A 12,963-nucleotide genomic window follows, 5' to 3' on the forward strand; every position below is an offset into this window, starting at 1 on the left:
AATCTTGGTAACCATTTTCAAGTCAATGCCAAGTTTCTAATGCATTCGAGAAGAAAGTCAGAGAACTCTCCTGCCATGCTATGCAACCAACTTCATTCCATTTAATGTGCTGAGCTTGTTTATTTTGTTGTAGAACTTCTACCTCTTTACTTTCTGAGTGATGTGGGCTTATGTTAGCTCCTGTCTTTGATGTAAACTTCTGACTTTTTCCACAGGCTGCGTACCACCTCAAGTGTGGTGGTAATGTCCCAAAGTAAAAAAAAACACGTTTTGACAGAAAAAGAGCATCAAGATAAGAAAAGTGCTTCAGTTTTACTGTGGAATTTAAGCTGCTATACTGGAAGGAAGTCAACCTCCAGAATTTCAGGCCACACTTTTGTTGTACTTCACTAATAAAAAATCAGTATGTATATAAAACTTAAAACCATGATACCTTCTTTACGCACTATTTCTTTTAAAAAGCAAGTGTTCAAAAGCTTGTGCTACTGATTCTCATGGAGAATGCATGTGTTTGCAGTTATCTAGTAATGGAGACATCATCTGTGATAAGCCTAGAATGTAGAAAAAGCAGGATAACTTTAAAAGGCACGACCAGCTACTGATCCTCATTTGGTTTATCCTCAGCAATACTGTCAAAATCCTTTCAGGGATGCCCATTCTTTTACCTCTTACTTTAGAAGCTTATAGGCAGCCCATTTGCAGCACAAATATTCTAAGATGGGGAAACAAAGCTAACAGCCTCTTTCATTTGTGACAGTGTGAGACATTTTTCTCCATGAAGAAGAAGGTCAAGGAGATAGTCCTTGGCTAGGTTCACATAGAGGGTCAGAGAACGACCCAAATCTATGTGTAGCAAGCGTTGTCTTTGGTTGGGAGTGGTGGTGGAGTTAGGCTGGGCAACGCAACAGCAGCTTGTTGGAAAGACATGGGCCACGCGCGCATGTCGTACTTTTAAAGCACTGTGGTATCACCTGATAAACTTCCTAAAGAATTCTGTAGCCCTATTGCCTTACCGGAGCAACCGCTCTCACAGCACTTTCATAATCCCTTTTTTATGGAAACTTGGGGAATTGTAGGTGACCAAGGAACAGAATGAGATGTAGCCTATGATCCTAAACACACGTGTATAATTGAACTGTTAAATGCTAATGAGCACAATGTGCAAAGTATGGTTTTGTGCTCTAAATTAACAGTTACTTGGGAAATTGGTTTTAGGGTCCTAGTGGAAAACTCTGGCACTGAGAAAGATTAATATCATTACAGTATTATGATATCACTAAAAGAGTACCCAGAACTGCTCAGGAAGCTTAGAAATCCCAAAACATTGTGATTTTTAAATGGATCAAAATGGCACACGATGTCCAAATGTTAATGAAGAGTGCCACCTCCACCTTGGGAATCTTCATGTCAAGTTGGTGACAATATATTGAAAGACAGCCAAACTTACACCAAAAATAGGGAAAGTCACAATCAAAATGGTGCCTGGCAAAGACCACCCCCACCCTCACATACACATTGGGAATTCTCATGCTGAGTTTGGCAGCAATATATTTAGAGGCAGCCAACCCTTTGCCAAGAAACAGATGAATTCATGCAAAAGTCACGTTTTGATCTGCCATCTTGTTTCAAAATGGCACCAGGCATCCAAACATTGACATAGACCCCCACTTGCCTCCTGGGAACATTCATGCTGAGTTTGGCAATGATATCACGAGAGGCAGCCCAACCTCTAGATGGTGCATATCTTTGGTGCATCATTTAAAATAAAATGTGTCATTCTGCTCATTCGCTCACAAAGAATATACAACAGAGATGGAGATGGATCTGGTTTGTTCAGCCTTAGCAGTAGAAGGATCATCACAGCTTTGTGAAAGCAGACTTTGATTCAGGCCTAAAGTGGACCTGCTCCTTGTACACAGCACCCCTGTGTCCATAAAATAGGAGAGAGGGAGGGAGGGAGGGGGGAGGGAGAGAGAGAGACTAATTAACAGAAACAAAAGCTGAAACAGAACTTTGCAAATACTGTAAAATCTAACTCAGAGATTTTTTATGAGTTGAATGACTGAGATAAGCAAGAAGCATGTTTAGCATTGCCTACCCCAGAGATGTCAAGTGCACTCATTTACTTCCTTTCAAGTATATAAGCAAATGGTAGTCAGCTGCCGCTATTTAGCAAAGCAAAATGTTGGTGCAGTAATAGCACAAATCTTTATACAACTGGCCCTGGGTAGCCTAGTTCTTTCTGATCAGAATCTAGAGTATTGCAGTGTGTCTTCATGTGCACTGAATTTACCGTACCTGAGAGGCTAGATGCACATTCTGCTTTTGTACACCTCGGCTGCCACAATGAAAGGTATTTGCCTAGCAATGGAGATTGTATAGTTTGCTTCCAAGCTGTCAGCAACACTTTTGTGTGGATCTCTCCCCCATCTGAGTAGATGCTTGTATGTATCATTTGTGCAATAAAGTGGGTACCTTATGATAAATAGCAACAGCACTGCTGCACTTCTGTGCAATAAACCGTTTGTGGTGTGTTTGTTTTTTTAAAGTAAGACATTTCATGGTAAGAAAAGTAATGGTGGGGAAATGTGGAACAACTGCCAGTTGACAGCAATGTTGTATAGCATCCACACAGATGTTGTGCGAACAGATCAAGATGAACACTCCATAAACAGGTATTCTGGAAGCAACCATACAACATTACAGTTGGGCTTGCATCATGATTCCATCCCATTATTGAGTGGGCAGGTTCTGTGCCCAACTGCCAGTGTGGTTCATGCACACCTTAGAATGTAATGTGTCCTTCCACATATAGTCCCAGGTGGGTTCTTGGAAGCCTGTTTAAACTGCATTAGCTGTGTGAGTCGGCTTTTTATGAATTCTTCCACCCACTAGTCCTGGGTTTCATTTTGTTCTGAAGAGGAGAGAGAAACTGCTCTGATCTCAGTGGATGAATTCACTGTGACTGTCTTAGTGGTTCATTAATCTTTTTGAACAAGGTAAGTCAGAGACATTCTTGTGTTGGGAGAGAGGGGAATACTTGACATCTCGTGTCTTGTTTTAGAGGAGGAAGCCTATAGAGGAAGACCTGCTGCCCTCTGTACAGTATAATGAAACCCTGTCTCAGTGGTCTGGCGAAAGAGGCAGTATTGGCAATAGTCTTAGCACAAGGATGGAAGAATGAGGAAACCCCAATGAAAGAAGAGTGGCAAGAAAAACTGATGAGCTATGCGGAATGGCTAAATTGACATAATTTATTGTCCTTGTCCTTGCGTGACAAGGACAATCGTGACTTCAAGGAAGAATGGGAACTTTTTACAAATTATTTTAAAAGGCAACAAAATGACTTGGACTCCTTGGCAGGTTTTGAATAAACATCCACAAATTTATTAGTTGAACACATGACAAATAAGGCAAGGATATGTACAATTAATAACATGCAGAGAACAATATGTACGAAGAAATAAGAGAGGGGAGCTGAGGGACGTCCTTGGCAGGGGGGAGAAGGAGGGATGGGGGGAAGGAGAAAAATAACGTAACTGATTATTTGGATTGATAATTTGGTATGTTGAAAGTGTTTAATAAAAAAAATTATATTTTTTTAAAAAAAGAAAGAGGCAGTATCATGTGCTGTAATACCCTATTGGCCCGAATATGTCATATTTTTTCCTCCAAATTCTGACCGTGAAAAATTAAAGTGTGGCTTATATTTGTGACCTTACAAAAAGCCTGGCGCAGCATGAGGCGAGCTGCCCCCCCCCGGGTAGAATGTCTCTTCTTACCCACCAGGCCCCCACAGCTGTTAGGGAGAGGGAGGCCACACGGTATGGGGGGGCAGCCACTGGTGGGTTAAGAGTGCCCAGGCAGGCTGCTACTGCCGCCCTATGCAAATCTCCCCCCAGCTGCACTGTGTAGGGTTGTCACTTCGGAGAAGAGTCGAGGCGCCTTCAGCAGCCCCCCCCCATCATTTCCCAGTGCACTGTGCAGGTCCTCTAGGGCCACATTTTTTTGCTCAGACCACTCGGTCACTGCCACGTGTTGTCTCTCCCCCCCCCCCCCCCCCGAATTTTAAAGGTTCGGCTTATTTGCGTGTGCAGCTTATATTCAGGCCAACACAGTAAATGTTTTGAAATGATTTTATTGTCTGCCTTCCAGTCAAAAAAGGAATTCAATTTTATTTATTTTTTATTTCTGATCATCTGTTGAAAATGTCTCTGCTTGTTCTTGTCCTCTAGCAATTTGTCTTAACACTTCAGTCAGTGCAATCTTTGGCACCTTGTGGAGATGAACTCCTCTTAGGAGGTTGTTCCAGTGCCTAACCCAAGCCTTGTGGTGACTGATGTTCTAATTTTTGTTTTATCATATAGACACAGATGTTGTTTGCACACTAGCATTTGAAATGGAGGAGACACCAGAAGCTCCAGGTGCTGGTGAGGGCGCTGCTCCAGAGCCTGCTGCTGCACCACAAGAGCCTGCTCCTGAACCAGAGGCACCCACGGACATGGATGCTGCTCCTGGTCCAGAGGATGCTCAGCCTCCCCCAGATCCTGACGCAGGCCCCCCAGCAGATGCTGAACTCGGCGGCCCTGGGGGACCAGAGGCTGCAGACTCTGAACCTGGTCCAACAGAGGAAGGAGCTAGAGAAGCTGCCGAGGACGCAGCTAGAGAAGCTGCGGAGGACGGAGCCAGAGAAACTGCAGAGGAAGAACCAAAAGAAGTTTCTGAACGTAGTCGACCTAGACCCCCTGGCCGTGGGCCGGGAGACGCCGCAAGCCGTAGGACATCTAAATTCCGCCGGAGCACCAGTGGGGTTCAGTCTCTGCAGGAAACTCTAAAGGAAAAACAGGTTTGTGTGTCAGAGTTTGGGGTGTGTGTGTGTGTTTTACAAGCCCTTCCACTTAAATTTAGGCATGTATTAGTGAGATGATGCGTTATACTGTCATACCTCAGGTTACAGATGCTTCAGGTTGCGTTTTTTCGGGTTATGGACCGCCGAAACCTGGAAGTACCAGAACGGATTACTTCCGGGTTTTGGTGGTCACACATGCACAGAAGCGCTAAATCACGCTTTGCACGTGCGCAGAAACGCTGAATCGCAGCCCGCACATGCCCTGTGGGTTGCAAACACTGTGGGTTGCGAACGTGCCTCCCGCATGGATCACGTTCGCAACCCGAGCATCCACTGTACTCAGTTGATATTTTCCTGTCCAATATACTAACTAGGCACAACTTTTGGCACTCAAAAGTCTTTATGGTGGAAAGGATATAAACAGCAGGTAGTTCAAGTGTGTTACCCAATCCATGCATTACTACAGAGAATAGAAACTGACTTAAAACTAGTAACGTTTCAGGGCAGATCCTCCAGATCCCTTCAAAGCCTCAACTAGGCAGAGCATTTGTTGTGACGTGGGGTTTGTGATTTCAGCTCTCTTGACATAATATGCTGGAGACAGTTCTCTAGTAACACTTCTTTATTAAAGCAAACAAGACTGAAGACTGAGGAGGGGAGAGCTACATTTATAGGGACAGGGAACAAGCTAGAAAGGATACATTTTGGAGGGAACAATATCAGGCAATCACAGTCCTGCCTTTTGGAGGCAACCAATAAGACAGAGGATCCAAATACAGCAGCTTAAATGAACCAATAGTAGCTGTACCCTCTGGAACCAAAAGGCAGTTACTTTACCCTAATGCAAATACAGACAATAATAATGCAGATATAAAATCCTTTGACTCAATACACAACAGCATTATCCCGTCGGCTTCTGCCGCCTCCGCTTCTCAGCTGTTTTGTCTTTAATTGGCAATGGAGTTTTTTTGGCATGTTTTGAACTGGCGGGGAGTTGTTGTAGTTGATCTCATATTAGCCAAACCCATTCCAGATTGTGCCGAGAGTTTGCCCTTCCGCAACCATAATGTAGTTTCAGGCTCTCAACCATTGTTCTTTTATTTTTATTGTTTCAGAGATAGAGTAATGGAGAAATTCTCAGGTACACAAAAATGAAAGTGTAGCAGTAGAGCAGGTGGTGGGGAGGACCTCAGACTGAATGCGGCCTTCCAGTCCTCTTTGTCTGGCTCTCAGAGCTGTTACCAATCCACGTTAAATTTGCACCCTAAATGTTTCTGCTTGGCTGTAACGTGCCTGAGCTCCCACAATGCCTCTTGCTTGCCTGGAAGGATACAGAAGGGTGTGTGAGTGTGCATGGAAACTAGCTTACTGTAGAAAGGTACAATTTACATTTGTTGAGCCACCCCCTGTCACTTATATCCCTAACCACCACTGACATGTGGCCCTCAAGAGGCTTTCCAGAGGGCAATATAGCCCCCCACGCTGTATTAGATAGAATCAGTTTAGGGAAAAGTTTTAAATATGCTATTTATTTGTTTGTTTGTTTGTTTATTTATACAGCACTACCCAGATGGGTTGACAATACAGTACAGAAAAGTATGCAAGAGAGACAACTGAGGAAGGTGGAGGGGAATGGAGCCAGCACGACGGGGGGGGGGGGGGAGTTGTGATTATTATAATTACACATACTAAGGTGTAATTGCAGTATGGTTATGGGACCTAGGAAACAAAGGTTTCACAGGAAAAAGAAGTCAGAATTGCAGTATTTCTTAACACATTTTCTTTCCATTAGGCACGATTTAAAGAAGCCAGGGAAGGCCGCAAAATGAAAGTTAATGCCGCATATAAATATATATTTGAAATTCTGTCAGACAGACTTGGACTAGACGTCGTAACTGTGGAAGAGCTAATTTTAGACGGCCCAACAGTGAGTTTGCTTTACAGATGTTGCTTTTACAGTTAATAATTTTTTTAAGCCTTGCTCACTAAATCTTCAATCCTCTTAATGTCAACACATTCATCTCTTAAGCCAGAAGTTTTCAACCTTTGGGGGTCCATGGCTCCCTTGACCAACTACACTCTTTCTGCGGCACCCCTGTGGGACTCAGGAGTCCAGTAGTGTCACCCCTTGCATGTAGAGCTGGCAGCCTCTCACCCTTTTTCGAACATACTCGCTTGTGGGGTGTTCCCTCAGCCTCCTCTCTCTCCCCCCTCTCCTTGGGAGTGCTCTGGGCAACTGCAGCTGCTCTCCCACTTCTCTGAGCTGCCCCCCCTGCCCCAAAGAGAGGTGCCTCCTCCCACCGCTCCACAGGGGCCTGGGAAGCACCCCTTGGCCAGCCCCAGAGGCATTATTCGCCTGGGGAGCTTGTAGCCAGGGCTGCTGCAACAAATAGCTGTGCAAACCTTTGGGAGGCAGAGATGTGAAAGGGCATCAGAGGAGGGAATGAAAGAGGGTTAGAGGCCAGAGTTGCCCACAGCACCCCTGACCATCATTCAAGGCACCCCAGGGTGCCATGGCACACTGGATGAAACCACTGTCTTAAGTTTATACAAGCTTATTAGCATCAGATTCATGACAACCACCACACAGTACCAATAGGAGACCCATGCTTCTTCCAGGTCAGATTTCCCGTTGGTTGCAAATTGCACAGAGGATGCAGCTCAGAAGAATTTAGGATAGTCCCAAGAGCTCAAGTGTATGGTCAATTTTAGTGACTCGCAACGTTCACTAAATTGAGGAGCAGGGCTTCTGAACTGTTATCATAAGAGAGAGGCTCTTGCGATGCTCTTCCTGAAGTGTTTGGGGACAGAGTACAGAGGTCTCAACTTTGTCCCTTACATGTCTGTGTGGTGTGTATGCATGTGGTGGGATTGGTAGCTGTGAGAAGAGTAGGCAAAAAGAAAAGGGGAACAGAGAAAAAGGGAAATTCTCTCTTAGAGATCATTAACCATTAAACAGCCAGTGTCGTGATGCAGTTATACTTCATGTGTTAATTTAACATTGTGAGAGAGAGGGAAAACAAACCTTCATGTTAACTGAAGTCTACTGATTTTAGTGAATCCATGCTGGAATCTTCCAATTGTTTTGTTGCCTGGGTGGAAGGTGGGATGGTATTTTGACCGCCTGTCCCACTTTAACTTACTTCAACACCAGGCTAGCATAACTGGAGATCCTGGGGACTAGACCCTTCTGGGGATTCAAAGTCATCAGCGCACTGTCAAAAAGCACTCAGTTTGGTGGCCGTTCCACAAGCCACTACCCATGAAATATACTCAGAGTCGCAAAGTGATTTCATGCTCTTTATTCAGCTCATAGTGGTGAGGAGGAATGAATGAAAGTCCCCTCAAAGTATCTGCTTTATATACATTATTTACACAATGGGCTGCACATGATTGGCTAATTCTGGAATTCTACTGTAAGCCAATCAGGTTGTGGATTCACTTCTATCTGGAGCATGATTGTGTGGTTCCTGCCAACCAATCATATTGCTGCATTGTTCTAGGACCAATCAGACTGCTGCATTCTGAATCCTATTGTTCTAGGACCAATCAGACTGCTGCCTTTTGGATCCTATTGTTCAGTACATAACACCCCTCCCCTCTAAGTTCCAGTCCTGCCCGGGAGGTCGCATTCATAGTCCTCAAGGTACGCCGGTGGCCTACGTGTGCGTTGCGGCCTGGGGTGTTCCCTGGTCCGGGGTTCAGGTTCTGGCTCGTGTTCCAAGGATGCTGGCTGTGATGGGGCTGTTTGGTCTGGTGCAACCTCCTCGCTCAGTCGTAGTTCTGGTTCTGGTGTCCTTTCGGCCTCACGGGTCCTCTCTGTATTTACTGATTCTGCCTCTCCTGCTTGCCCCTGCTGCTCTATGGGCCTCACTGCCCCACTGTTCCCTTGGGACTCCCTTGACCTGTCCTCCTCCTCCTGGTTTTCTCCCGGGAATCGTCGCCGTATCTGGTCGCAGTGGCGGCGCCAGCATTGCCCCCCATCTGTTAGCACCTCGTACGACACGGGGCCAGTGACCCTGGTGACTGTGGCGGGTACCCATGAAGGGCCTGCCCCAAAATTCTTTGCGTACACTGGGTCCTGGGCCTCGAAGGTCCGGGGGTTCCTGCCTTCCCCCACCCCTACCTCATCCTGAGCTCTATCGGGGTGAAGGCGGTCCAGTCTGATTGCAAGGCGCCGACCCATTAGTAGTTCAGCGGGGCTCCGGCCAGTCGTTGAGCTGGGGGTGCTGTGCTGTGCTAGAAGGAATGTGGCAAGGCGGTACTCCCAATCCCCTTGCGTCATGCGGCAAAGGGTATCCTTGGTGGTCCGCACCATGCGTTCTGCTTGGCCATTGGTGGCTGGGTGGAATGGCGCCGAACGGATGTGGCGGATGGCGTTCTGCGCTGTGAAGGTTTGGAATTCTCCTGACGTAAATGCAGTCCCGTTGTCTGAGACGAGAGTGTCAGGGAGCCCGTGGGTTGCAAACAGCCTGCGTAGTACCCGGATGGCTGCGGACGTAGAAGTGGACGGTACCAGTGTGACTTCCAGCCATTTGGTGTAGGAGTCCACCACTATGAAAAATGTTTTCCCCTGAAAGGGGCCAGCGAAGTCCACATGCAGGCGTGACCATGGTGCTCAGGCGGACTCCCAGGACTGGACTGGGGCCCTTGGGGGATCTGGGCGGGATTCTTGGCAGGCCTGGCAGTGTTTGACCCAGGCCTCTATCTCTCCATCGATCCCCGGCCACCACACGTAACTCCTGGCAAGGGCTTTCATTCTTACTACCCCTGGGTGTGTCTCGTGTAGGGCTGTGAGGACCCTTTTGCGGAGGGGCTGGGGAACAACGACCCTGCTTCCCCATAACAGGCACCCCTTGTGGGCCGACAGTTCATGTTTGCGGGTTGTGTAGCCGGCGAATTGTGGCCCGGGGCTGCTGCTGGGCCATCCCCTCCACACCCAGTCCAGGACCCGGGAGATGACCCTATCTTTCTTGGAATGGTGTGCAACTTCTTGTGCCTGAATGGGGCGGTCGGGAAGCAGCTCCAGGCTCATAACCTCTTGTGCAGGTGCTGGGTCGGGGCCTGTTTCCAGTAGTGGTAGCCTGCTGAGGGCGTCCGCATGGCCCATCGCCTTCCCAGGGCGGTGAATCAGTGCATACTGGTAGCTGGCAAGGAAAATTGACCACCTGAGGACGCGAGGAGACAGCACTTGAGGGGTCTGCTTTTCGGGGGCAAACAAGCCCAGCAACGGCTTGTGGTCAGTCACCACAGTGAAGGGCCGCCCGTACAAGAAATCATGGAATTTTTTTACTCCCTTCACGATTGCCAGACCCTCCTTGTCGATTTGCGAGTAGTTCTGCTCGGTTTCGTTGAGTGTCTGGGAAAAGTATGCCACCGGTACCTCTCTTCCATCCGGGAGTTGGTGTCCCAGGACAGCGCCAATGCCATAGGGTGAGGCGTCGCATGCTAGCACAACTGGCAGCCTCTCGTAGAAGTGTGCCAAGACCGAGTTTGAGACAAGCAAGTCCTTGACTGCCTGGAATGCGGCCTCCTGGCGCTGGCCCCACACCCAAGGAGCCCGCTTGTCCAGGAGTCTGTGTAGGGGCTCCGCTACCGCCGCCTTGTGGGGAAGGAAGGAATGGTAAAAGTTCAATAGTCCCAAGAAGGCCTGAAGTTCAGTCTTGTTCTTGGGTGCTGGGGCATCACAAATGGCCCGTACCTTGTCCCCAGTTGGGTGGACCCCTTCTGCATCCACCATAAATCCCAGAAAGTCCACCTGAGGCACTCCTAGTAGACATTTTCCCCGCTTCACCTTGAGACCCGCCGTCTGGAAACGGTGCAGAACGGTGCGGAGGCGGTCCTCAAACTCCTCGGGTGTGGGCCCGGCAATCAACACATCATCGAAGAAGGGGGTGACACCAGGAATCCCTTTAAGGAGAGAGTCCATTAGATTCTGGAATATGCCTGGTGCCACGCTGACCCCGAATTGCAGCCGCTTTACCCTGAACGCTCCTCTGTGTGTCACAATCGTCTGTGCCTCTGCTGTAGCCTCATCTACTGGCAGCTGTTGAAATGCTTGGGCCAAGTCCAGCTTGCCAAAAATTTTCGACCCAGCCAGGGTGGCAAGGACATGGCTGACCACTGGCACTGGGTATGCATGGGCCGTGAGGGCCTTGTTTATGGTACATTTGTAGTCTGCGCAGATGCGGACCGAACCATTAGGCTTGACGGGTGTGACAATTGGGGTTTCCCAGGGGGCATTAGGCACCGGCTCCAGCACTCCTTGCTCCACGAGTCGGTCCAATTCCTCATCTATACGGGGTTTCAGGGCGAACGGGACCCGGCGGGCCTTGAGCCTGACCGGTCGTAGTGCAGGGTCAAGCTGTAGAGCAATGGGGGGGGGCGTATACTGTCCCAATTTCCCATCGAAAACCCCCGGAAATTCCTTGCATATGGCGTCCACGTCCACTTGTAAGCTCATGTGGTTCACCCCGGTGATGGCTAGCCCCAGTGGTCCAAACCATGCCAATCCCAGTAAGCTAATGTAGGGGCCCTTGACCACAAGCAAGTCCAGTTGCCGCGTCCACCCTCTGTATTGCACCCTGAAGGTCCCCACCCCCATTGTGGGGACCTTACGTTTCTGGAAGTCCCGGAGGGTGAATGGGGCCGGCCTGAGTTTGGGACCCCCAGTAGGGCACAGTTTCCTTAAGGTCCTTGCCGAGATTATGGATAGAGTTGAACCCGTGTCAAGCTCCATGCGGCATAGGGCCCCCTCTATCCGTACCTCTACATAAATTTTCTCTACGTTGGGGTGGGGCAACTGGTATACCTGGAAGTCCGTGAGCTCCGTAGAGTTGCCTTGGTGCGTTGGGCCCTGGAACCTGGGGCTCTTGGATGGGTCATCTGATGCCTGGTGTCGGGTGGGCCGAGCCCGACACACCCGGGCGATGTGTCCCAATTTTCTGCACTGCATGCACTCTGTGTTGCGGAAACGGCAGGTCCTCCTCTCGTGACTTTCTCCACAGCTTGCGCAGTTCCCTCCTTCTCGTCGAGGCAGCTGTGGTATGTGGGCTGCTTGAGTGTGCTGCTGTACTCGGTGCACCTCCTCCCTGTCGGATCCTGAGTCGTTGGTGAGGTCTTCGTGGTGGACCCTCGGTTGGGACGGCTGGCTCAGCCGTGCCTCTTGCGTCGACCTCACGGCAGCTTCTGTTGCCAGGGCCTCCTCCAGAGCGACCTGGAACGTTAGGTGCTTCTTAGCGTAGAGGCGTCGTTGCAGCTTCTCATCCTTCAGGCCACCAACGAGGCGGTCACGAAGCATGTTCTCCAGCTCTGAGAAGTTGCAGAACCGGGCAGCTTGGCGGAGAGAGGTCACAAACCCGGTTATGGTTTCCCCAGGGGCTTGCCGCTTTGCGTAGAAGGCATTTCGACGAGCCACCACTGAGGGCTGTGGCGAAAAGCACCCCTTCAGCTGTTCCATTATTGTTTTGTATGGAACAGTAGCGACGTCTTCAGGTGCAAGGAGAGCCCGGGCGATTTCAAACGTCTCCTCTCCGCAGACGCTGAAGAATATTGCCCTCTTCTTGGCGTCTTCTTCATCGGTGATCCCTTTGGCTTCTAGGAGGAAGGTGAAACGGGAGGCGTATGCTTCCCAGTCTCCAGATGCTGGGTTGAACAGCGAGAAGCTGCTGTCGGTTGCCATTCTGAGTTCCTTGGGTCCCGGAGCTGAAGCCTGGATACACGGTGCGAGGCAGCGGTGCGACAGGTGGCGGTGCTGCGGTGCTGTGTGTGGCAGTCAGCTCAGCAGGATCCCACCTTCGTCGCCAGTGAAATATACTCAGAGTCGCAAAGTGATTTCATGCTCTTTATTCAGCTCATAGTGGTGAGGAGGAATGAATGAAAGTCCCCTCAAAGTATCTGCTTTATATACATTATTTACACAATGGGCTGCACATGATTGGCTAATTCTGGAATTCTACTGTAAGCCAATCAGGTTGTGGATTCACTTCTATCTGGAGCATGATTGGGTGGTTCCTGCCAACCAATCATATTGCTGCATTGTTCTAGGACCAATCAGACTGCTGCATTCTGAATCCTATTGTTCTAGGACCAATCAGACTGCTGCCTTTTGGATC

The 12,963-nt window shown here is 48.8% G+C and overlaps 1 protein-coding gene across 2 annotated transcripts in view; it reads left to right on the plus strand.

Annotated features, from left to right (window-relative positions):
- Positions 1-2,753: 2,753 nt before the first annotated feature.
- DNAH8 (dynein axonemal heavy chain 8) overlaps positions 2,754-12,963 on the plus strand; it is a 139,051-nt gene continuing 128,841 nt past the window's right edge. The window contains exons 1-3 of one of the 2 annotated variants that reach the window (XM_083731920.1): positions 2,754-2,999; positions 4,368-4,846; positions 6,642-6,776. In XM_083731920.1, coding sequence (XP_083588046.1) covers positions 4,400-4,846; positions 6,642-6,776 — 582 coding nt within the window. In that variant the 5' untranslated portion in view covers positions 2,754-2,999; positions 4,368-4,399. Of the gene's footprint in view, positions 3,414-4,367; positions 4,847-6,641; positions 6,777-12,963 lie in introns of both variants that reach the window. The other variant, XM_083731921.1, reaches the window with a different exon arrangement.

The sequence above is a fragment of the Podarcis gaigeae genome (assembly GCF_964106915.1).
Source record: "Podarcis gaigeae genome assembly, chromosome: 3".
NCBI classification, from domain to species: Eukaryota; Metazoa; Chordata; class Lepidosauria; order Squamata; family Lacertidae; genus Podarcis; species Podarcis gaigeae.